Source organism: Telmatherina bonti, assembly GCF_933228915.1.
Source record: "Telmatherina bonti genome assembly, chromosome: 20".
In the NCBI taxonomy this organism is placed as follows: domain Eukaryota; kingdom Metazoa; phylum Chordata; class Actinopteri; order Atheriniformes; family Telmatherinidae; genus Telmatherina; species Telmatherina bonti.
In genome coordinates, this window is record NC_136618.1 from 27,592,337 (window position 1) to 27,618,045 (window position 25,709).

The 25,709-nt window shown below is 38.7% G+C and overlaps 3 protein-coding genes across 3 annotated transcripts in view; 2 read left to right on the forward strand and 1 right to left on the reverse strand.

Moving 5' to 3' along the window:
• Positions 1 to 1,141, forward strand: part of apbb1ip (amyloid beta (A4) precursor protein-binding, family B, member 1 interacting protein) — a 30,739-nt gene extending 29,598 nt beyond the window's left edge. The window contains exon 14 of the mRNA XM_079259358.1: positions 297 to 1,141. Coding sequence (XP_079115484.1) covers positions 297 to 902 — 606 coding nt within the window. The 3' untranslated portion in view covers positions 903 to 1,141. The remainder of the gene's footprint in view (positions 1 to 296) is intronic.
• LOC306770503 (protein adenylyltransferase SelO-like) lies at positions 718 to 9,224 on the reverse strand. Its single transcript, XM_079259359.1, has 21 exons — positions 9,114 to 9,224; positions 7,235 to 7,523; positions 7,029 to 7,147; positions 6,818 to 6,946; positions 6,597 to 6,661; positions 6,453 to 6,509; positions 6,030 to 6,128; positions 5,560 to 5,627; positions 5,217 to 5,304; positions 4,705 to 4,774; positions 4,539 to 4,611; positions 4,381 to 4,464; positions 4,164 to 4,293; positions 3,433 to 3,477; positions 3,265 to 3,346; positions 3,087 to 3,179; positions 1,886 to 1,962; positions 1,746 to 1,789; positions 1,593 to 1,672; positions 1,357 to 1,498; positions 718 to 812 (listed from the first exon to the last, which is right to left on the reverse strand). The coding sequence occupies exons 2-20, from the start codon at positions 7,464 to 7,466 to the stop codon at positions 1,376 to 1,378; spliced, it is 1,758 nt and encodes a 585-aa protein (XP_079115485.1). The 5' UTR covers positions 7,467 to 7,523; positions 9,114 to 9,224; the 3' UTR covers positions 718 to 812; positions 1,357 to 1,375.
• An 879-nt stretch (positions 9,225 to 10,103) lies between these two features.
• On the forward strand, positions 10,104 to 25,039 carry chrnd (cholinergic receptor, nicotinic, delta (muscle)). The gene is made up of 12 exons (XM_079260117.1): positions 10,104 to 10,226; positions 13,473 to 13,618; positions 13,815 to 13,859; positions 13,939 to 14,048; positions 16,897 to 17,052; positions 17,301 to 17,410; positions 18,138 to 18,338; positions 18,455 to 18,566; positions 20,696 to 20,810; positions 22,071 to 22,281; positions 23,361 to 23,479; positions 24,123 to 25,039. Exons 1-12 carry the CDS (start codon positions 10,169 to 10,171, stop codon positions 24,309 to 24,311), a joined length of 1,572 nt encoding a protein of 523 aa, XP_079116243.1. The 5' UTR covers positions 10,104 to 10,168; the 3' UTR covers positions 24,312 to 25,039.
• Positions 25,040 to 25,709: the final 670 nt, after the last annotated feature.

Sequence of the window (25,709 nt, forward strand, 5' to 3'; positions counted from 1 at the left end):
TTAAGATGTGCATGGGGAATAGATAGTTTTAGATGTTTCATTTGCACCAAAAACTATAACTGGATCATGGTCTCTTGTGAAGAATGCACCATAGTAACAACTCCAGTCTGGGGAGACATGGAAACTGCTGATCAAGTTTCATGATCAATGGACTTGAATGGGGAGTACAGAACATAAACCTACTGGATCCCGTAGTTCTCATAACGCCACCAACCGCATCGTTCTGATGCTAATTATCACCCTTTGATCAAAAATCTGTCCAGTTTCCATGACGATATTTCATCCTTTCTTGTCAGGTCTTTGGAAATGTCCCACCTCCACCTCCACCGATGGGCAATACCCTCCCTCCACCACCTCCTGACCCCATCTTTCCTCCTCCACCACCTCCAATGGCTGCCAAGACTTCCCCAAAACCTGCAATGGATAACCTCCCTCCTCCACCACCGCCTCCACCTGTGGATGACTCTTCAGAAGCCCTACCAGACTTCCTTCCACCGCCTCCTCCAGCTGCTTGCTTTGGTTCGCTGCCTCCTCCTCCTCCTCCTCTGGCAGCTAACTCTCTGCCTCCTCCTCCTCCGTTAACTAATTTCAGCGGGAGTGACCAGTCCTTACCTCCTCCACCACCAGATCCACCATTTTTACCACCACCTCCACCTGAACCAGTGTTTATGGGAGCTGGTGCACCGCCTCCCCCTCCACCACCACCTCCTCCACTTGCTCCAGTTGCTCCAAGGCCATCTCTCCGACCCGTTGGGCGGCCCGCTGGGTCTGTGAAGAAAATGTCTCCTGCTCCGCCAAAGAGGACTACACCTCTGTTGGAAGGAGGAGGAGGAGGAGGAGGTGAAGGAGACTTCATGGCAGAACTGATGAAAGCCATGCAGAAGAAGCGCAGTGACAATTAGTTCTGGTGATCAAACTGTGGAATATAAATATAAATTAAATATGAGCGTTTTCTTCAAGCTGCAGTCTGCAGAGATGGAAACGCTTCATGTCCTGAACACCGTTTTATTAATAAACATTTAAAATACATCTTCTACAGTTTCAATATAGCAGTATATGAGCATTATTTTGACTGGATTGAATTCATTATGCAGTCATGTTGTTAATGTTTAAGTTTAACCTGCTGTTATTGAAATTTTAACGGCTATAACTAAAAGGAAAGCACTTTTATGTGCATATACAAAATATACAAAATAAATGTTTAATCATTAAAGATAACTGCTGTGACTTTAATTGTCTGTCTAGCCTAAGGACAAAATGTAGCTGTCTGACAGCAGATATACACACAGTTTTAACGAGTCCCATGAACATTACTAAATATATTAAATTACACCACAGGTTAGTTGTAACACTTACTAATTTGAGTGTTTTACACTCATGAAGAACAGCTGACCCTCAACCTGTTAGCCCACAGAGGAGGTCTTGCTGCATAGCCCGCCTCCTCTGCAGTGTCTTGTGTAACAAAGGGAGAGGACAGGATGTGGAAGAGCAGCTCCACCTAGTGGAAGACAACGACATTGCGGCAGTGTTGTACAAACAAGGCAGTTCGTTTTGTTTTTGTCTCCTTCTGGAGAGCAGGTTAAGTCACTCACCTCTGAAAAATCATTCATCTCAGCTTTCCTGATAGCAGACTCTGCCATCCAGTTCCTCAGCACATATCTCGGATTTACACCTGTAGGAAGTGTCATACAATTAGATTTCACATCTTTCACAGTTTTATCAATATAAAATAAATAAAAGCTTACTTTGCATCCTGCGCTGCCGAGCCAAATCACTGTCACTCTGCTGCCTGTAGAGGAGAAATAATTAAATGAGCACCCACAAACGTAGCTTTTATGGCATTTTCAAGCAAAATAAATATCTGACATTACATCTCTGAGCTTACCGACTGATTCTCAGCAGGTACATGTTCAGCCAATCAGAGAAAAGCTTGTGTGAGGACAGGTCATCAAGGGCCCACATCTAATCCACAGCAGACATATCATAAATGTCAAAAACCTACATTTTATGTTACTTCTAGATGAAAGTTTAATGTCTTTTCTTCACTGTATCCATATGAGTTCAACTAGAAAAACCTAAGTAGATTGGTAAAAAATGCTAAAAAGTAACATTAGAAGTAATCCTATTTACCCTGTAAAGCTTGACATGTGAAAGAGAGAAATAAACCCTCTGACCACGCTTTCAGGATGAATCTGAATATCTCTTTGGACCTGTAAACCACTGTCAGATCACAGAATAATGTCTGAACCTTATAAATGCAAAGGTTTCAGGTGATTCTCCGAAATGGCTGCTTAGGCTCAGTTTAGTGTCATCTATTCTTCCTGCCCTTTAAATGGGGGAGCTTAAATTTTAAAAGAGTTTAGAGACAAAATAAAATGTTTTTTTTTAACTGTAAACAGAAAATTATTTGCACTATCATTCTGACTGCAACCATGAGGACAATGACTCCTCGAGGACCATTTTTAACAGATCAAAAGATCTGCTTGTATAAGATCAGATGTTAAAGTGTCTCTATTATCCACATTTGAGTTTAATTTATTTTAATATGCAAGTCCAGAAGAGCAAGAAATAATGAAGCATTTTTCCATGAACCCCTTCAGTCATTTTGTATTGATCCTCTCAGATCAGCCTCTGCCAGAAACAAGCGAAAAGAGAAAGCTCCGCCCTCTGTCCCGCCTGCGGCTGCGTCTGATTGGTCAACTGCTGGGAGTACTTATACTGAGCAGTGAAGGTGGCTTTCTTCTTTCTTCTCGTCAACGTGCACAACCAAGAGAAGATGACCAATCATCCCTCCCACTGGACGTCACTAAATTTTCAAAGTGGCAAAAACTCTCTGAAACTAATAGTTTCTGTCGCCATGAAAACCGAACATAGAAAGTGCTGGAAAACTCAAACATGCGCTTAGGTGATAAAAAAAACGGCGCCGCTCACATGTCTGATGAGTATTCAACACTATAACACTGTAGAAAGCTCAGAAAACTAGAAATAGTAGAATAGAAACTATTTAAACGTGTTCATTTTGATGTGAGTGGATCAAAGGTTCTTTAGAGTTAAAGAAATTTGACCTAATCCCACATCACCTTTACCTGTGTGAAGTTCATGCTGCGAAGCTGATTGGCTGAACCTTCACTGAGTTGCCGGAACACCATGGTGAAGTCCGACCGTGTGTCCTCCATCATCTGGGAAGTCAAAGGTACAGAATAAATCAAATATCAATTTTTAGATTAAATGTAAAAAGAAACCTCAGGATCATAAACAACTTGCCTTAAGCAGGAAGGAAACAAGGTAGCTATCTTCCTCATCTTCACCAAGAAAGCCAAGTTTTGTCTTAAAAATCTGAAGAATCCTAACAGAGAAATCATTTCAGATACGGTTACCATCGTGGCTTAGATGTTGGCATCAAAGCAAATATAAGGAAAACATGAAGCTTACCTCATCTGGTAAACATTAGCATATTCCTTTAAAATCATTTTAGCACTAAATATACAGAAAAAGAGAAGAAAATTAGTGATTAAACTGCAAGTTTATCTTAGTTTTGTCTTTCTAGAACCTCTCATTTCCTCTGCACAGTGGCGTGCGGAGGATTGTTATGTAGAAAAATCCCGTAGCGTTCAACTTCAGCTCACAAAGACAAGATTATTATAAAAAGACAGGTAACCTCACATTGCCACAAATGACGCAGAGTTCATTTGAAAAGATGACTGCGAAATGTCCAGAGCTTAAAGCAGCGAATGAGCCACAAGAAAGGACGTTTCCAGCTTTTAGTGATAAAAGTACTTTTTCCCCGCATCACTAGTGTTGGTTTTACAATGAATTTAATAAATCTATCAATTTTATAAGCAACCTTTTTGAGCATCACATTTTCTATTCTATTCTATTCTATAGTAATTTAGCAGACACTTTTATCCAAAGCGACTTACATAAGAGAGTGAGAACAACACAAGCATGAAATCAAACAGTGGAGGACATCACAGGAAGGTGCTGGTGGACTGCTGGAGTCCAGTTGGATGCTGTTATTGACTTGTAGTGTTATGGGCTGTGTTTTGTGGGTTTTTTTTTCTATTTTCAATCAGTTTCAATCAATATTTGTTCAATTCAAAAGATCAAATCACTTACAGACACGCTACACACAGCTTTATTAGTGGAAGATGATGTTTCCTTACAGTTTCTGCTGTTTCTGTGTGAATAAAGGACTCAGAGCCACCAGGAGCTTCTCCAGGTTGAACAAGCCAACATCATTCTGAGCTCCTATTCTGTATCGTCCCTCATCGTCAGACGTGTTGGGGACAAAATCTGCTGAATAAAAGCTTTGTTTGGCGGGTTATGTAAACAAATGCTGGTATAATTCAAAGAAAAGTAATGAGGCAACAGTGTACGCACTGGGGTCATACGACTCCATGAAGCCAAATGGTCCGTAGTCGATGGTGATGGAAAGAAGGCTGAAGTTGTCTGTGTTGCACACACCTGCGGTGATCACAGCAGACGCAATCAGGAGCGTGTTGATAAACTGTATGATAAAATGCTCACTAGTTTCCCACCGTGTGCAAACCCGACAGACATCCACTGAGCAATCAGATGTGCCGTTTCATTTACAACCGCGGAATAAAACACCTGCAAATGCCCAGAAATGCACAGTCAGGCTTTAACTCGTCACATTTCCAAACGTTTAACGTACTTCCACATCTTTTTAACTCAGTAACTCACCACATATTTTTCTGGATCATCTGCACGAATGAAAAGAAAATGTTCATTGATGATGAAATCCAGCAGCTTTCTGAAGAAAAAAAAAAAAAAAACCAGGATGAAGTTGTTACTGAGCACGAAACCTCGTCATCAATCACATAATCACATTTTATTTATACTCATAAGTAGAACACAGTACTGTACACAATAAAATGCACAAATTAAAACATAAAGGAGATGTTTTTTTAAATAAACAGTGAAACGAAGAGGTCAAATAAATAAGATAAAATAAAAAAAAAAACAATTCAAGCTAAGATAAAACAATGTCTTTAGCCTCTTTTCAGTAGCATTAACAGTGTCTGAGGTTGTCTGGCAAGCTGGTCCACAGACCAGGGCCACAGCGGTGGAACCAAACCTCCGGTTTTAGTCCTCACTGAAGGAACGGCTAAAAATCCGGCACCAGAGCACCTCAATGTCTGCAAGCACGCACAATAAAAGGTCAGAGTAAGACCTTACCATATGACCAGTCCCACCTGAGAAGATCTATTTCCCCGCTTTCAGACAAAATTTCTAACGATCCAATCCGAAACCAGGACTTGGCCACCCGAAGCACAACCGCCCCTGTAGGACAAACGACACTCAACTACGATGACGACAAAGACGTCAAGAAAAAACAAGAGTATTGAGACGGATGTTTAATCACACGCGCTGGTAAAAAGCCATCGATAAGCAGCGAGCAGGTTTTCAAAACTGTAGGTTTACCTCTGCAGGATGGAGGCTGCAGTTGTGCATGAAGCTGTTTTTCAGCCACTTTTAAACAGTGATCACAAAGAGAGATGTATGATGTCACCATGTGTGTGACTGAAGACATAGTACCTCTTTCTGTTTTCACATTTCCGTTGTAGAACTGATCCCTGAACACCGGCTCCTCACTGACTATCAGACTAAAAGAAATAAAAAGATAAATATAATTATTACAAGGTCAGATGATCACCAAGCATCTGACTCCTGACATTGATTTATTCCATGTCTTCTCCCATACGGAAGTGGAATAAGTTGTAACCCGTTGATGAGCTTTGGCAGGTGATTTAGGCTGTTTCATTTCAAGCCTTTTTAGATCCACATCAGTTTAATATAATCTACATTTCTGCTGTAAACTGGATGTTTGTGAAGCCTAGAAAACAACAACACCGCAGTTTTCTTCAGAGTGAAAGCTGCTCATGTTCACTACTAAAGTCAGCAAAACAACAAAATCTTCCACACAAACGAAATCTTTCAAACACAAAGTAACTCAACCCGAAACAGGACAAGATCACGTCTTCCCTTTCAAGCATCAGTATCCTTACCTGGCAGCCCTGCTGGTAGGAATACCAAGGAAATGCATTGCCTCACTGCACAGGAACTCCCTGACAGAGGAGCGGATTACAGCTCGACCATCTCCAGACCTACAGCCAGACACAGTCAGTTTTATTTCACTGTTTCACTGCCAAGAATATGTCTTAATTACATTTGTATTCATTTCTATAACACCCTGTAGAAATGATTGTAACCTAATGATCTTGTGACTTTTCATCTGCCTGTGGTGTTTCCTTTCCCCAGATGTAATAACATTTTTACAACCTTTATCCTCCTTTGAATGTCACTTAAGACTACAACCTTTGTAGTATATTAGAGCTGAGCTGGGACAGGGTGGGGAGTCATTATTTTATAGTTTCTATAAAACACTTTAAGCTGCATTTGTATAAAATGTGTTATATAAACCAGTTCACCTTGAATATGGAGTTTTCCCAGAGCCTTTGAGCTGCAGCTCCCACACCTCCCAGTTCCTGGAAGACGGTGTAAATAAGTGAAGGCTTTAAAACACAAGACGGCTTGGATAAAAACTAGAAACCTAATTCTGAAACGCCCCTCACCTGTTTAAATACTGACCGAGCAAATGTGCTCGACCATCACCCAGCTGACCTGCCCAGTAGCCAAACTATATGAGTAGAAGATGAAAAAAACATACATTAATGAATTAATTAGAACATAGATTACCGAATTCTCCTTGGGGCTTGAAGACTTTGGTTTTTTTTCTAATTACTGCATTCCATAAGAACATCTCTTTAGGATTTAAACAACACTCCATCATTACCTGGTGACCTCCGTATCTGTGAGCAAGCGGTACAGAACCAGGTAGAAGTCTGCCGCCGCTTGCATAAAGCAGGAAATCCTCTGACTGTGTTACCGTCACATCTAAATCTAAGATCCCCTCAATCACGTCCTGTTGGAGCGAATCAAGGCGTGAATAAATTTGCCATATTTCTGTAGTGGAAGCTGGAACGCTAACAATGACATGACATCACCTTGGAAACGGCTGCCAGCCACAGCGGGCCTCTCAGGGGGGTGGGAATGGATTTGGAAAATATGCAGTTCTTTACAGTGCGAACAAAGTTACCATCAACCTCTTCAACTGGGAGCAATTCTGCAGAAAAACAAAAAGATCAGAAGGAGATTTTATTGCTGCTTTTTCAACAATAAGTTGCCCCATAAAGAAAATAATCCATTTTACTTATTAGTTTCTCGCAGGAAACTCTGAACCGGTCCATGTCGCGTGTGAGGTTTGAAACTTTCACGTTCCACCTGGATTTGACGGCAGATGAGGACGGCTGGCTGCTTGATGCTGCATCGTCATGACAGTGGTAGTCGGGATCAGCGCTTTGGCAGAACTCCTGGACATGCACATGCCAGAAGTTTGATGCAGCTACCAGAGCAAAGATGAGAGCTCTGCAGGTGCTCCACATTTTCAGGGAGAGCAGAACCCGCCAACATAACTGCTCTGTGAGCTGGACATCACAATCCTGTTATTAAAAACAATACTAGTTAAAATACAGCTGTGTCTCACAATAACAGAAAGATAGGATTTGTACAGGCGTGTTACTAAAATGTTATCAGTAATGCATGAATGTGGAAACTAATCTTTCAAATTGTAGCAACTAAAGATATAACTATTTAAATATGTACATGTCATATGTCTAAATAGTACTTATTTGATTCACAAATACAATCGTGTCATGTACATCTTCCTTACTTTTCTTCATTTAATGATGCAACCATATAATGCAGTGACCCCAGGAATTATTATCTAAGTTGTTTGCTGTTAAATTGGTCCTGCAGATATTACTGCAGTGATGAAACCTCTCTGTGGTATGCACCATCAACCTTCATGTACAAAGTTTTCTTTGTTTTTAACAATCATCTATCTATCCTGGAATGAATTGTCAGCAGTCTGATCGCCTTTTCTCTCTCTGTCTTTACCTCACTCTTTCTTCCCAAAGTTGAGCTTTGCTTCATGCAACCTTTTCATCGTCATCTGACGAAAGTACACAAAGGTCCGACGTAAATTTCCAAATCCCACCAACTTCTGTTCATTTTATAATGATATGTTATTTTATATATATATATATATATATATATATATATATATATATATATATATGTATATATATATACACAACTGTGTGTGTATATATATATATATATATATATATATATATATATATATATATATATATATATATATATATATATACACACACAGTTGTGCTCATATGTATTCATAAAAAAATGTATCCTTTCATTAAAGAAAAGGCTGAATTCACAACAGTCACTCAAATAACTGGAGACACAAAAAAGCAACAATAACTAAAAATTTGCAAAAAATATAATTTAGTAATATAAGAAATAAAAAAAATAAATAAACAAATTGGTCCTAGACAAATTAGAGCACTTTTCTGTTGAACAGTGGGACAAAATACCAGTCAACAGGTGCAGAAGTCTGACTGAGAGGAACAGAAAACACCTGACTGTAGCGGAAACATTAAAGGATTGTTCAACATAACATTAGTTTATGAGTGATGTAATATGTAATAAATTATCTTATTTGTTTGCTTTTTAAAAAAAAAAAAAAAAAATATATATATATATATATATATATATATATATATATATATATATATATATATATATATATATATATATATATATATATTTCTATCGAACCAGAACTAGAAAGTAATGTAATGATTATCATAAAATTTTTATTTTTTATCACTTTAGTTAATTTCAGCTTATTTTACAGGCAGCTGTTTTTTTCGTTCTTTAATGAAAGGGTATGAATAAATATTAGCACAACTGTAGATGCATACTATGGTAGTTTTTCAGTCTGACTGAATGATGAACGTGATTTACTGACTAGCTATAGCTAACTTAAAACAACACGAGTTGACAAGCAAAGCTGTCAAAACGACACACAAAACCAAGTTGCCGCTGCAAAAAGACACTAACTATTCACAGTAAACTTAAAACACGCTGTTATTGTAGATAATCACTGTTGTGGCGACTGTTATTTGGAAAATAATGGGACCGAAGTTCAATATTTACAGAGTTACCTGGGTTACGTGACTGCGTCAGATAAGCTCTTCTTCGTGCACGACACGTTTAGTTTGGTTGGTTGAGTTGCAGCGCCCCCTGTCACAGCCTGGTGGAACTACTCTGCTCAGACACCCACATGGCTCGGTACTGAGAGCTTGGAGGTCTTTCTTCACAAACAAAAATGGCAAGGAATTAGCCCATCTTTCCTTACCTTTAAGACTGAAACTGACTTTCTCCTCTCTTCTCTTAACCAGATAAAATTAATAGGATAAAAAGAACAACAATCTCTTATCTGTCCTCCACACAGTATTACAAAGATAAACTTCTTTCCTCCATAATTTCGAATTCTATGTCCCTGTTTTCTTTTTTTTTATTTTATATATATATATATATATATATATTTGTTTAATTTAGCTCACAAATCTTTGTGCTGTGTTTTATTTCCCATATGCTGTTACCTCCTTGTTATTACACTGTTATATCAAGTTTTCTATTGCTTTTGTAACCTGATATACAATGTCAATTTTGTACTGTTGCTTCAATGGTTCAATAAAAAAAAGGAAAAAAAAAAAAAGCTTGGAGGTCAGGTTTTTTTTTAGTGTTCCTTTGACAGTCACCATGTCTGACAAGGATTCATTAAATAGTATGTGGATATTAAATTTATTAAAAAGTAGAAGGATTAAAAGAAAAGTCTGGCTGCTTGGAAGCAAATGTGAGGTGAATCAAGACATTTGTCCCAGTCCTGTAAAATGGTATTGGTATGGTGGATATTAAATGTGTGTACAGCTGGGTTTCATTAACTTTGCCAATCAGGGGTTTGACCAGCTGTTCTGATGAAGATGTTCCTAATACCACTGATATTAAATCATCTAACAGCAGTTTGTTCTGCCTGTAGCCAACATCTTTGCTGCTTCCAGTACAGGGTGGGGGTGGCGGCAGCCGGCTGTTCAGTCCTGCTGTCAACTTTTCTATTTTCTCCTCTCTGTTTCTGCAGCTGCTGCCTGTCACTCCGTCTGACTTCTGGTGGAAGGTCGGTGAGTAAAAGGGAGGACTTCATCTCGGCCAGTCGGCCATGGAGCTTCAACGTGCAGCACTTTTCACTGTGCTCCTGCTCATGCTGCTCTCAGCTGGTGAGTTCATGGTGGTTGTTTCAAATTTCACATGACTGTCTTCCTTTTAAGGCAAATATTAGTAGAAAATATGTTTAATTTGATAGAAAAGATGGCTTAAAAGGAATGTTTTGATTTTCTAAAGTATTCTGTGTCAGCTGTAAATATCTAAATTATTTCTATTTCCTGCAATTTACTCATCAATATTATTAAAATGGATGCTTGCAGTCTCAAAATAGTTGGCCAAAGTGAGAAAAGACACCTCAGAAGACCAACTTCTTCACATGCTTACAGTCACCGTACCAAAACTAAACATGAACAAGGTTATGTGTTAAACTGTTTCGATGGGAAATGTATGTAGGTTACTGTTTATGTGAGGAAGGCAGCAGTGTTGGTAGTTTGATCTGTAGAGCAGCTGCTTTACTGTGAAACATGAGCAGCAAGAAAGCATTCACACACACTCCTGTTTGTTTTCATCTACGTGTGTAAATACCAAGGATTTTTTGTTTACAGTTTGTCTGAACAAATGAAGGTCAGAAACAAGACGAAACCAAATATATATGTGTATGTATATATATATATGTGTATGTATATACATATCTATCTATCTATCTATACATATCTATCTATCTATCTATACATATCTATCTATCTATCTATCTATCTATCTATCTATCTATATATATATATATATATATATATATATATATATATATATATATATATATATATATATATATATATATATATTAATGTTGAGCTGCAGGAGTTATTGATTGAACAATAAATAACATTACATGCGTCCTCAAAGATCTCTGTGATTAAACTAAACTTACATGACAGAGTTAGAGTCATGAGAGAAACAAGCCATCAGCAAAGTTTTGGAATCATTTAAAGTGATCATTGCTAATTCCTCAATAACAGATTCAGATATGATCTTGATTCGACCTGGAAGACACAATTTCCCTCAACTTGTAGGTTAAGTTTAATATTTAGGGTCCATCTAATGCTAGTTTTTTGGAACACTGACAATAATTGTAATAATAAAGCGGGTATTTTGTCACATAAGCAAATACATGTGGGATACGTTAAAATGATGAGACTTGTACAATGGGCTCCATCATGATTTATTGTGTTATCACAAGCAGATGCTAACAGCATGACATGCCGCTGTTTCTTTACTCAGTGTCACTAAGCTGCATCGCTTATGTACCTCAACTACGGTTGCCTGCAGGGCCATAAACCATTATATTACAGGATAGGTGCATGTCCAAGTTGATATGTTGAACAGCACAGGCATAAAGTGTTGTTTCTACCTGTATGCACCTTACAGTTGTTAAAGCAAGCTACACGTTCAACATGTTCGTGTCTCCACTTAACAATACAAGTTTCAGGCATGGCATGTAGCAGTTGTGACTAAGTAAATATCTTATTATTAATATACTAACTATAAACTGATTAATCTCCAATTAAACTGATCAAATACTTTAAAAACAAAACAACTCTTGGTCAACTACTTTCAGAGCCCACATGCTAATATTCTGAAGGCAAGCAGATCTTTAACATGTTCATGTCTCTATTGAACAATTTAAGTTACATATGTGGATCGTTTAGTTACCATTAATAACTTCTTAAACCACAATTGTCAAGCTAAAACAGGGACTAACTGAGTTTTATTTGTTTGCCAAAGTATCTATGGGTGAGGAAGTCACAACAACAAATGGTCGACGCTAGCAGATACTGCTAGCTTGTTCAGCTGGTTTCGGGCTACATCTTGATGTTCTGTGAATGGAGTTTACAGCTTCTGCACTCTGTTATTTGTGTGCCATGTGAGACTATTTTAGTGCACTTTTTAATAAATAAAGTGTTACAGTAGAAATTTGACCGACTCACAGCAAAGCAGTCTGTATAAAACTATCGCTCTGGAGCTTCCAGTTGGAGAAACTCAACTCAAAATCCCCAAATTTGGATTTTACACTTCGGTCATGACCTTAATATTCAACTTGACGGCCTTTTGCTTAAAAAGTTGCAGAAATAAAAGGTGTGTTTATAGTTCTTTCAGCTTACGTCTATGTAAATCAACTATTGTCCATCCATGAACATTTCACGCTGTTTGTATGTGTGAAATACTGTCCAGCATGTGGGCTTTTTTTTCACATTACCTTGTATTGCAAAGAGCAAGCCTGAATAAATCCTTCTGGTTTTCCAACTGGCACCTAGACTGTGGTCAATTCTCTTACAACATCATTCCCAATACTGTCGTATGACTCCTGAGGTAAAAGAAACAGCATTAATGTTGAATGGGTGGACTGTACGAACACAGACCAACTGCTTGGTAAGTGAGTGGAAGCCTCAAATTATCTGTTTATTTCAGCCTAATTTGAGGGTCTTTACAGTTGTTTTAGTCTTTGTTCTGCTCAGTTTCTTGTGTATTTATGCATTTCTTATGATATTAAATCTAATGTGCCGTCACAACTCGACCTCATGTGAGAACATCCTGTCCTCTTCAAACCAAGCAACTCGACAATGTGTTGTGATGCGAAGGCCATAAATATGGAACAAAGAGCATTGTCCTGGCTACATAGAGTGTGTGTCACTGGAAAAGACAAACATGAAGTGGTTGTTAATCTAAAGAGAAAACAAAACTTCACCAAGTAAGGGAGTTGCTGGCAACTTAATGCGTGATTTGGACCCTACTTGGAAAAAGAAATGCTTGAACTGCTTGTGTCTTCCTTGTCAGTATAAATGACTTAAAAAATAAAGTTTAACAAACTGAAAAAGTGTTTGCAGTCAAATAAAAAAGCTGAACATGTGGAAACGGTGTAGATCATGGAAGGGATAAAGTTAATGTCATCAGGAAGAAGTTGATGGTTGATGTTTTTGAGTGTTTACTGTGAATCTGTGCAGTTTTTGTTTTTTTTTCTCAGGACGGACATTTTGTTGTTAGTTTAGATCGAAACTGTTGTCAAACAATAAAATTTGGACTTTAATTACAAATGCAAATGACAACGTGCAACCGACACTTCTTTGTAGTATTATAAACAAAAGTGCTGAAAACTACGTAACAGTGACCGTCGAAAGAGTGTTGAATTTACAGTTACATGAATCCTTCTCAGAGGTACCACAGAATAATTGTTGCTATTTTTACTGAAATATCTCCTTAAATTTTGGTAGATGTAGTTTGCAAGTTGTACAACATTTGCAAATATGTATCTGTAAACGTTTGTTGTGACCTGCTAGTGAAGTTTAAAGTGTGTTTTGTGTCAGGGTGTTGGAGCAGGAACGAGGAGGAGCGTCTGATCAACTACCTGTTCAAAGAGAAGGGATACAACAAAGAGCTGCGGCCCGTCGAGAAGCAGCAGGACGCTGTGGATGTTTACCTCGCCCTCACTCTCTCTAACCTCATCTCTCTGGTACACAACAGCTATCTAAGTCCATCTTAAAGTCAAGGATTGTTTTCTTCTTATAATAATGATTCATACTTTATTAAAGTTTTCTTTTGTTTTACAGATGAAGTGTGTGTCTGTCGCTGATGAGCAGATTTAGATAAAAGTGGAATTTGTTAGACTTTGTAAAGCGTTTCTCATCTTGACCTTCTTCCACTTATAGAAAGAAGCAGATGAGACCTTGCTGACGAATGTGTGGATCGATCACGTACGTTAATGCTAAATCCTTTCATCATTCACGTAATCCCAGTTCTTTGTGTCTAATGTCTGTCTGTGTGCTGTAACAGACATGGACCGACTACAGACTGACGTGGAATTCGTCACTTTTTGACGGCATAGAGATGCTTCGCCTGCCGTCCAGCATGGTGTGGCTGCCAGAAATCGTATTGGAAAATAAGTGAGATTCTTTTTGCTCAGTCTGTTGCATGTGGAATAAGTCTGCTCCACTGTAATGTCAAAGCTCCTTTCATTATTTTACAGTGGTACGCAGGGTGAAGTGCATGTGGGGAAGAAAACATGTTTATAGAAGTAAATCAGAGCATCGCTTTACAATGAAAATGACTTTCAATTGCAGTTTTGTTACTGCAAACATTGACACCTTCTGTTTGTTTGTTTTTTCTGTATTATGAGTCAGCATTAATATATTTACAGTTGGGCTCATGTGTATTCATCCCCTTTCATTAAAGAAAAGGCTGAATTTACAACAGTCACTGAAATAACTGGAAACTTAAAAATGGAACAATATCTAAAAATGTACAAAAATATGGTTTAGTAATTTCAAACACTGTTTTTTCATTTTATTAAGTTGAAGAAAGAAAAAAAAAACAAACAAATTGGTCCCGGACAAATTAGAGCACTTTTCTGCTGAACAGTGGGACAAAATACCTGTCAACAGGTGCAGAAGTCTGACTGAGAGGAACAGAAAACACCTGACTGGAGCGGAAATATTAAAGGATTGTTCCACTAAATATTAGTTTATGAGTGATGTAATATGTAATAAATTATCTTATTTGTTTGCTTTTTAAAAAAAAAGTATTTCTATTGAACCAGAATTAGAAAAGAATGCAATGATTTACAGGCTGCACGGTGGTGCAGTGGTTAGCACTGTGGCCTCACAGCAAGAAGGTCGCTGGTTCAATCCTTGGCTGGTTTGGTCAGTGGCCTTTCTGTGTGGAGTTTGCATGTTCTCCCCGTGTATGCATGGGTTCTCTCCAGGTACTCCAGCTTCCTCCCACCATCCAACAAAGACATGCATGATAGGTTAATTGGTCACTCTAAATTGCCCCTAGGAGTGAGTGTGAGCGTGAGTGTGGTTGTTCGTCTCTCTCTGTGTGACCCTGCGATGGACTGGCGAGCTGTCCAGGGTGTACCCTGCCTGTCACCCAAAGCCGGCTGGGATAGGCTCCAGCTTCCCCGCGACCCTGAATTGGAATAAGCGGTTTGGAAAATGAATGTAATGATTTTTATTTATTATTACTTTAGTCAGTTTTAGCTTATTTTACAGGCAGCTGTTTTTTTCCTTCTTTAATGAAAGGGTATGAATAAATATGAGCACAACTGTATATTTAAAAAGATCTTATAGGGCCGTGCAATAAACTTAATTTTGGTATCAAAGCAATACCATGTAAATCCAGGGTGAGTATCGTTAATACCAACACTACACCGACAGTACTTTTAACTTGAAATTTTACAATAATTTAAGGATATTGCCTTTAATTATTGATCATTATTATGATCTCAACAAAACATGGTAAAAAGATTTAGTTTGTTTTTAGATAGAAGAGGCTTTTTCCAACAACCCTTCCAAAAAGATTCACACCTGTTCAGACTTTTTCTAATTGTACTCCCATGAAGTTAAACCGTAGATTTTATATAAAAGAACCTGTGGGTTTCTGAAAAGCTGAACTGAACCTCATTGGTCAGTTCTCACTGTCACCATCTTGGTATTGTGTCACGCGTGCCGTCACTCCCAAAAAGTATAAAAACAGGCAAACGGGTTGAGCTCAGAGGAGGGCTGTGAGTGTGGGGGTGGATGATTGACGTCTATCAAACTCCAACCTGCCTATAGCTAAGAGCTAACTAAGCTAACCTGGAGCTAACGAGCTAATGGAGGGAGGCTAAAGCTAAATTACGCTGCTAAAAACTGCAGTAGTGCTACACTCTGCCTTCTTGCAGTAGAATATCTGTCAATCAAAAGGACATGCCCCTAATTATGCTGAATTTCGAGATGAAATTAAGGATTTGCTCTGTTTTAGAGTCCCTAGTGGCTGAGGAACTGCAACTTTTGGCCTGTAGAGAGAACTGCTGATGTCTTTCCTCCTTTGCATTGTGTTAACACTATAGACATTAGAAGAAAGGTGGACGGAGCCTTCGGCGGTAAAAAATTAAGCCTACGTGGAAGTGCATAAAACTGCAGTTCTCCCTTCGTCCACTAGGGGCTGCAAAACAGAGAGAATCCCCATAGACTCCCATGTTAAAAAGACCAACTTCACAGCAGAAATAAACATGTTTACAGCCTGGTTCAAATATCCATTTAAGGTTTAATAGGTCAGGTTTACAAGTACTCGATCTCCTGCTTCAAGTCAGAAGAACAAAGAACAACCGCGATTTTTAGCCGGTTAACAACGTGACTTGGCGTTAGCCGGCTTACCTTCGTTAGCTGGTTAGCTCCTGTTAGTTCCAGGTTAGCTCAGTTAGCTCTTAGCTACAGAAAGCTTGGAGTTCGCTCAATGTCAATCATCCACCATGACGCTCACAGCCCCCCTCTTAGCTCCACCTCTTTGCCCATATTTGTATATTTTGGATGAGACGACACGCATGCCCTGCCAAGATGGCGATGGTAGGAACCGCCAACCGAGCTTCAATTCAGCTTTTCAGAAACCTACGGGTGAAGTCACGGAGGCTACGTCCATCTCTTTATATACAGTCTATGGTTAACACACAATGGATGCTGTAGACCAACAAACTGCCAGAACTTCTGCGTCTGAAGAGGTTGTCGCACACGGTTGCTACTTTTCCTCTTCTGCATTTTGGTGTCCTGGTAGTTTTTGTATAATAGATAACAAGAGAGTATAATATGTTGTGTTGTTTGGGTTGTAGGTATCAGAGCTGGTAACAAACAGGTGATGTTCTCATGTTCTTATGCATAAAACCTGAGATTAAAACAAGGGTGTAGTTCCTCCTTCACACGACTTTATGGCATGATTTGTAGACACCTGTATATCTCTTTCTCCTCTCCTCCTCAGTAATGATGCCCAGTTCCAGGTGGCCTACTACAGTAATGTACTGGTGGACCCAACTGGTCTCTGTTACTGGTTACCTCCTGCCATCTTCCGTTCCTCCTGCTCCATCAATGTCAACTACTTCCCTTTCGACTGGCAGAACTGCACCCTTAAATTCACGTAGGACAGAAACCACACATCAGTGTACAACTCAGTGGTACCTTTAACACGCTGATAAACTCCTGTTCATGTCCAGATTGTTTGTGTAGCCTCCTGCACATCAATATACTGCACTGAATTAGACAGCTTTCTTTTATTCTGACTATTTGGATCATAAAAACTAAAGAAAAAATCTTGTTAAATTGTCAGATTTATTAAGGTAGAATCACTAAGACCTTTTCCTTCCTGCTTATCATGTTACTCTGCAGATCTCTGACCTACAACGCCAAAGAGATCAGGATGTTGCTGAAGGAAGAAGCAGATGAAATGAACACATGGACTGTAGAGTGGATCATTATCGACCCAGCCAGCTTCACAGGTTTGTTTAAAACACATGTGATGACAACAATCTGGACAGATTTTACACCAGCTTATCATGGCTTTTTGTCACGCGTGACCTTAGTTTATGACATGTGTCTTCAGTTTTATGATCCATGTTCGTTTGTTCGTTCATTCATTCATCTCGCTGTACAACTGAGCTAAAATAAATTAAATAAAAATGAATCCTGTGTGAAAATCTTACTATTGTTTTGAGTTCATGTCACATATTTTCTGTAAATATTAACTCACAGGAAAACAATTCACCTGTCTTACTCTCTCCCTGATGTATATTAGGTCATTTTATTTAAGTTAACCCTTAAAGAACCAACCCATTAAAAAAGAAATAGTTAGAAAAGTCCATTGTTTTTAAATAAGATCTTATTTTGCCATTTTTACAAAATGTAAAACTAAATAAAATAAAAGGAATATTTTTATGTGATATGTCAAAATAATTAAATCTTCTGCTTTCTGTTGTCCATTAAGGGGCAGAAGACAAGAATCAAACCGTAAAGATTATTTTGAGCAAACATTTTACCATAAAATGATGACAAAAGTCTCAGCAACTGTCTGTATAATATAAGTCCCACTGGGTTAAACTGTGTTAGTTTTAACAGTGATGACACTGTGCGGTGTTTGTAGATTCAGAAGAGAAACACGTCTGCTAGATTCTTAAAATGAAGCTACATAAAAGTTAGATGATCTGAAGCTTGTTCTGTCATCGCCAGAGAACGGTGAGTGGGAGATCATCCACCGGCCGGCCAAGAGAAACACCTACAAACACATTCCCATGGAGAGCAACAAGCACCAGGACATCACCTTCTACCTGATCATCAAGCGCAAGCCTCTCTTCTACATCGTCAACATCATCATCCCCTGCGTGCTCATCTCCTTCCTGGCCTCCCTCGTCTACTACCTGCCTGCTGACAGTCAGTGTTCAAGGATCATTTCAACCAAATGACAAAATAACTCATGTTGATATCGGAAACTCTCAACGCTGTTTAAGAAATAAAGCAGAAAACTGATCGTATGTTTTGGCATGAAGGTGGTGAGAAGATGACGCTGTCCATCTCAGTGCTGCTGGCTCAGTCTGTCTTCCTGCTGCTGATCTCTCAAAGGCTTCCCGAGACGTCCATGTCTGTTCCACTAATTGTCAAGTACGTAAATGCACAGTTGGTCCTGTTGTCTTAAAGATTTTTTATTAGATCTGATCAATGCAGTTGTGTAACCACAGCTTTCAATCTGCCTTTAGAGCACTGTGTAACCCTTGTTAAAGTGACCACAGACCTCTCCTGAGTGCAGACGAGATTGTTGGATTTTAGTGTCTGGATCACCAACTTCGGTCCTCATGAGCTGCCAACCTGCAGATTTTAGTGTTTCCCCGCTGCAACACACCTGAACCAAATCCGTGGCTCCTCAACCGACAGGTGCAGGAGATGACAATTAGAATTAAGTGTGTTGTAGCAGGGAAACACTAAAACCTGCAGGATGGTAGCTCATGAGGACTGGGGTTGCACTGCAAAAGCTGAAATCTAAGTAAGATTAAAAATCTTAAATTGAGTATACATATGCTTATCATTTAAAGGTAATATAATTCTTAGTTTTTATGCCAGAGAATTCCTCTTGTTTTAAGAGTATTTTTACTTGTTTTGGGAAGTCTTGACAAGCCAAATTTTCTTGTTCTGTCAGCAGATAATTTACCTATTTTAAGCAACATTTACCTAATTTTTGTATTTATTTTTTTTATCTTGTTTTTTTAAGGCAGAGTTTTTGCAGAGTGGAGACCCCTGTACTACATTTACTGCCTTTATTACTGCTGACCTGAAAATCCTCATCGTTTGGAGTCCTGGGCTGAAATTAAGATTTTCGCTCTTAGTTTACAATGCAGATATCTCTCATACAGATCAGTCTTTTGTCCTTTCTGTTCTCTATTTGCATGATACCTAATAGCCAAATTATTCAGATCTATAATGTAATAATTGCTGTTTTTTATGACTCTCAGTTATACATGTAATCCACAGATACCAGCAACTTTACCAGTCTCCCACATTGTCTTTCTAACGTTTACCTCAAAATTTCCTTTTGTTCGAGGACAAAAAAAATCAGAGGTCATTCTCTTTGGTCTCTCAAATACTGTCACATGCATTGTTTCAGATAATATCACTGAAACTGCTACAAAAAGGAGTAATATTTGATGTTAATCTTAATTTTGATGCTCATGTTGAATATGTTTAGTCTTGTTTTTACAGCTGAAATCAGATAATTTCTTTTAACTTCTGATCACAAAGATCCTGCATGTTTTTGTCTATACCAAACACATAAAACTCCACAGGGCCTGTATCCTGCAGGTTTTTGTTGTCTCCCTGCTCCAAAACACCTGACTGAAACAAATGAATGGGTTGACAAGAAGCTGTTGGATTCATTTGATTTGAATCAGGTGTGTTTGAGCAGGGAAACAGCAAAAACCTGCCGGATGCCTGCCTTCTATGACTGGAGTTTGACACCCTGGTCTATCCTCACCTTGACTACTGTCATGCATTGTACTCTTGTATCAGTCAAGGTCCCTTCTATCACCTGTAATTAGTGCAAAATACTGCAGCAAGGCTCATGGTGCAGGAAACTAGGCTTTCTTCTCTTCACTGGCTTCTATTTAGACTCTCTCACATTTATTACTTTAAATATTCGTAACATCTATCTGGCATTTACTGACTTGGTATGTTCCTTCCTGACCATTCAGCTCCACAGATAACTGCTCTTTTAGCCAAAGGGACATCTGGCTTTTTCCATTACAGCGCTCACCTTATGTAACACTTGTCTGCTACACAGAGACATCTCTTTATACCTTTAATTCCTGCTTTCAAGGTATAAAGAGATGTACTTTCTGATGACTACATTACTTATTCTACTGCTGCTAAAGTGACTGCCTTGACCCCTTTTTTCCTGGTTCAGCCATTCTAAAGTCTGTCAGTACTGCTGTAGATCCAGGCTTCTGGTTTAGAGTCAGATTATCTAGAACAAAAGCTGCTCCTTTTATTTTTTAGACCTCTTTGTATCAACACCTTTAAGATGTGACTAAACTGTAATATCTAAGTCATAACCAAACAACCTGTTTGGAGAAAGCTTTACACAAACTGCAGGCATCAGTACAGATAGGGAGCAGCAGGTGTACCAGCTGTCCAACATAGTCCACAAAAGCGAGTAAAAAACTAAGCTGACTTTGGTTTCAGAAAGATCACTGAAAGGTTTATACCCTGCTGACTGGAAGTACTTCTGTGTGTTTTCTTAGATATTTGATGTTCATCATGGTGCTGGTTACTGTGGTGGTGTTGAACTGTGTGGTCGTCCTCAACCTGCACTTCAGGACACCGAGCACACACGTCATGACTGAGTGGACCAAGATGGTAACACACACTTAACATGCATATAATTCCTTTATTCATTCATTTTCTTAACCGCTCAATCCCTGGACATCTCGCCAGTCCATCGCAGGGCGAGAGAGTTTTAATTTCGTGATATAAATTCTAAATAATTTTAAAGTCAGTTTATTTAAAGTCTGTTTTCTGTTCCACTACTTCCCTTAACCTCCAGGGAGGTTCATAACCCCATCAGACCTGTTGTACTGATATTTTGTCCAGAAGTGTTGTTCCCACCAGAAGACCCCCCTGGATTCATCTCTGATGATGAAATGAATGAGAACTAAAATGATATTAACACAAGAAAACCACATATAATATATGATTATATGATTAAAACTGGCCCCAAAATGGATCCTTGAGGACCTCCGCAATAGGCCTGGACACCAGCCTGGTCCCTGAGACAGCTCAGGTGCTCAACTGTGCTAAAAGCTTTGCTGAGGTCCAAAAGAGAACAGCAAATTTACTCCAGACAGACCTGGAGTATGACTGCTACTCCATGACAGAAGTTGTGGAGAATGATCATGTTTATTAAGGAAGGGCTTTTTCTTTTCACTGAAGTAGTTCAATTCAGTTTTATTCAGCTTTATTTGTACAGCGCCACTTCACAACAATGTCATCTCAGAGCTCTTCACAGACACATCAATTCAAGCCAATTCCAAATAAACGGCCTGGATACGGAAAACCAACAGATTGCAGTGAATCATGACTTCAATCCAATCCTTCATCCTGAGCTGCACGAGGCGACAGTGGGAAGGAAAAAACTCTCTTTTAACAGGAAGAAAAAATCCTCTGGCAGAACCCGGCTCAGAGAAGGCAGCCACTTGCCTCGACCGGTTGGGGTTGGCAAGGCCAGATTATCCAATGGGCATGATGGACACAAGTCCAGGGGCCCACACACTTGGGGCCCCTGGGCTTGCCCTAAGTGGGGCCCACTTAGGGCAAATACCAGCAGTTTGGACATGAAACAAAAAGTACATAAAAGCCAGCTAGTTACACCACAGTGTCTAGTGTACTGCTATGGTACCACTGGCTGAGAGATATAAAATTAAAATAAAATTACTTTCTCCTTTTTATCTAGGAAAGTGGAAAATTTCCATCCAATCAACTCCAAATAAAAAATTTTTTTTAAAAATGTTGTTTTGTTTTTTTTTTATTGTCAGTGTCATGTTTATTGATTGAATTGCTGATTGATTAAATGGAATTGTGTGTGTCAGCAGGATGTCATACTTTTTTTCTTTGGTCCAGTTTTTCTTGGAGCGCTTGCCACGGATTCTGCGCATGTCTCGCCCTGAGGAATCCGAGCCATACTGGGATGGAGCGTTGCCACGGCGATCCAGCTCAGTGGGGTACATCGAAAAAGCAGAGGAATACTACAGCGTCAAATCCCGCAGTGAGCTGATGTTCGAGAAGCAGTCTGAGAGGCACGGACTGGCAAAACGACCCACACACGCTGCAGGTCCGTGCAGAAAAATCAGCAAACAGAACAAATTGCTTCATTTTCCTATGACATTTGCTTTTTCAGTTTTACCTCTATCAGGGCATACACTCTGTTTATTTAATGATGATGTATGATATAGAAGTAGTCTTTTAGTTATTTAGCATGTACCGCCACATCTCATACAACACTAACTGTGGTGGAGGGTTCATGATTTGGGCTTGTATTTTATTCAAATAATCTGAAAGTTAAAGCTGGACTGAAACAGGGTTATAGAAAAGGACAACCATCCCAAACACAGCAGTAAATTTACAGCAGAATGAGTGAAAAGGTTTAAAAAAAAATCAGTGTTGACACAATCCAGTTGAAGTCCAGACCTCAACCTGACTAAAAGGCTTTGGCGGGGACTCAAGAGAGCTGTGCATGAACAAATACTGCAAACATCAATGAAATGAAGCCACATTTTTACAGAAAAGTTGACCAAAACTCCTACAAAAGCTTCCTGATTGTACCAGCCTTTTTCACGTTACTTTTAAAAGCAGTGGCACCGTGGACTGTCAGATTTTTGTACCCACTTCCAAAACCCAAATAAAATAAAAAGTGAAAGGGTTTAAAAAAATGACAAATAATTTATTTTTCTTTAAACAAAATAAAATAAAGGTTGATCATTATATATTTGTTCCAGTTAACAAAAAGCCAACAAAACGCCTGAAAGTGGTCAAAAAATCATTTCATCCTGTCTCACACCCCCCCAGACATGACATAAATACTGTCTTCGCTCACCATAACAGACTTTAAATAAAAATCTATCTGTGTAATACAACCTAATATACTAAAATATAAAACAAAAAATAATTTAACTTACATAACTATTATTTATAAGTTATATTATATATTATTATTTATTAACTTACATAACATATTGAATTTCCCTTTGGGGATTAATAAAGTATTTTTCATTTCATTTTTCATTTCATTTCATAACAGGCATTTCTCATAAAAGAAAACAAAAACACATGTCATGGCCTCTACACTGATAACGTCACATAGAAAATGTAGACAGAAACACAATGATGTGTCTGTGTGTGTTTGTGGTGAAGTGGTGAAGCCGCAAGAAGATGGAGGTGTGACGGATCAGCTGTACGGAGAGATGAAGCCGGCCGTGGACGGGGCGAACTACATCATCAAACACATGCGCAACAAGAACGACTACAACGAGGTGAGACAGCAGACCAGCTGGATGTGAGAGAAGGGTGGTAGGGTCAAGCAGTTTTTCATCATGGAGGTGAGAAATGTAAGAGTTTGTCCCCTTAGTCTGTAAATGTTCCTCTTTGATAGAAGTGCAATGACCCTTTATTTGTAATTGCTTCAGGGAAAGTCCAAGTCCAGTGCATCATCTCCACCCACAATTTCTTTCACGTCTCCACCAGGTTTTCTAATTTTCAGCCAGGTAGCCTTTGTTTAATCCTGCTGGGAAATAAACAAACAGCTCTGGGGGGAATATCCAAGCTGAAGCTCTGCTTTGGTAGAGGAAGAACAAGTGGATGCTGTAAACTCTGTCTTGGATTGTGAAGCAAACTCCATGAAGTATTGCTTTGCTTCAGGCAACTTGACTCCGTCTAGAAATTCATGATCAGCTGTATGATGGACTGGAGGGCCGACTAGGAGTCTGAGCTGATCATCATAGCTACTCTGGTACCTGAATCTGAAAAAAAAAACCTGCAAGAGACTTAACATGTGGTGAAATGATGGAAATCAGAGGAGTGGAGACTGTTTGGGCGGCACATGGATGCTGATGACTGTGATCTTCGGGTTACAAGCAAACTAAATGACTGAAAGTTAAGACTTTACTGTCTTCGCAGGAGAAAGACAACTGGAGCGGGATCGCTCGCACTGTGGACCGTCTCTGCCTCTTCCTCGTTACTCCAGTGATGACCCTCGGCACCATCATCATCTTCCTCATGGGAATCTGCAACCACCCTCCACCCCTGCCTTTTAAAGGAGACCCACATGACTACATTGAGGAAAGCGCACGTCTGCTGCAACGCTGAATAATTAGTTCTTCTAACTGTACTTTGTTGGTCCTTATTTGTGTTAATTGAACTTTTCCAGCTTCATACTGTGGCTGTGTGTGTTTTCCTAGTCGAAAGTTTGTAGCTAAAGTTAGTATAACACTATTCTATTTGTGTGATTTCATTAAAAGGCTGTCAGACTTTTGATGCCTGTAATTATTCTAGCTGTTGATCAGAAAGGTGAAACGTGTTTTAGTGTTGTTGCCCCAGTTATTGGTGTAAAAGAAGCAGCAAAGTGTGGCTATTACCACAACAGATATGTTTTTAACCAATAAGCTTAAGGAAATATATTTAAAATGTTGCACAGGTATGATCCTACCAACACTTTGTGTGAGTCCCAAAGAGAAACATACAGTTATCTGGGTATTTTCCACATGCAAAAACCCTTTGTGGCAAATTTCCTTGTTTTGGCAAAATATATTATTTGATTATACAGGTTATGCTAGCAAGTTAAAATGTACTTTTATTTAATTAACCTAGTCAATAATTGGGTCAGATTTTTTTTTTTATCCATTAATCTAATTTCTCTAGTTCATTTATACATGAAATGTATAAAATGTCCAAATGTTTAACAGAGGAAAGTAGGAAAACCTTTTTTTTTTTTTTTTTTAAAAAAGCTTTTTATTTTTATTCATTTCTCTAAACTTAACGTGTTTTGTTTTAAACTCTGAAAATTTTGTATTTTATAAACTCAAGCTGTCACAGTTTTCTTTTTCTCTCTTTTTTTCTTGTGTGTCAACTTATTGTAAACCATCTTTCGCAGTGGTTTTTGTTTCAAATAAAAATTAAGGGGGGCAAAATGTGTTTTAATTTATGTGTTTTGATGGATGAAACGTGTTAAATTTTTAAAGAGGTGTAAAAAAAAAAAGAGATCGCAGTCTTTGAGAATGTCATGTTCAAGCAGCGATGGAGAAATGTAATGCAGCAGAGATGTAGTTTGGAGAAACAACCTGAGGACTTTCGACTGTCCTCAGGTTGTTGGAAAACATATTTTCACAGAGTTCATGCTTTAAATTAAAGGCAACATTTGTAACATCATGTTCCATCCAGCATCTTGATGCTCTTATATAGGTTTACTACGAGCTGTTCCGGAGCGACTTCGCCTCCTAGAGTCATAAAATATAACGGGCACCATATTCGACTGTACACCGGTATCACGTGACCAATGGGGCGTGGTTTGATTGCTGAACGTCCGTTCGATGTCATCCATTGGGACGCTGTTTTTATACATCTGCTTCTTGATAGAGATAAAATTATATATTGGCATTTTATCTTCTTCCTTCAATAGTAAAGCCATGAGAAAAATGTCTCTCTGCTCTAAATTCAATATGTTCTTATAAGTTATATGTACCTTGGTCTGTCCTGCAGTGTGTAAAA

Bases quoted from the DNA above. Each gene is read 5' to 3' on its own strand.
- chrnd (XM_079260117.1), top strand. From the start codon at position 10,169: ATGGAGCTTCAACGTGCAGCACTTTTCACTGTGCTCCTGCTCATGCTG. The intron at 10,227-13,472 runs GTGAGTTCATGG...GTTTTGTGTCAG, and splicing joins GCTCATGCTGCTCTCAGCTG to GGTGTTGGAGCAGGAACGAG. The intron at 17,053-17,300 runs GTAGGACAGAAA...GTTACTCTGCAG, and splicing joins AACTGCACCCTTAAATTCAC to ATCTCTGACCTACAACGCCA.
- LOC306770503 (XM_079259359.1), bottom strand. From the start codon at position 7,466: ATGTGGAGCACCTGCAGAGCTCTCATCTTTGCTCTGGTAGCTGCATCA. The intron at 4,465-4,538 runs GTGGGAAACTAG...TGATCACCGCAG, and splicing joins GTCTGTCGGGTTTGCACACG to GTGTGTGCAACACAGACAAC. The intron at 1,499-1,592 runs GTGAGTGACTTA...GTCTTCCACTAG, and splicing joins AGATGAATGATTTTTCAGAG to GTGGAGCTGCTCTTCCACAT.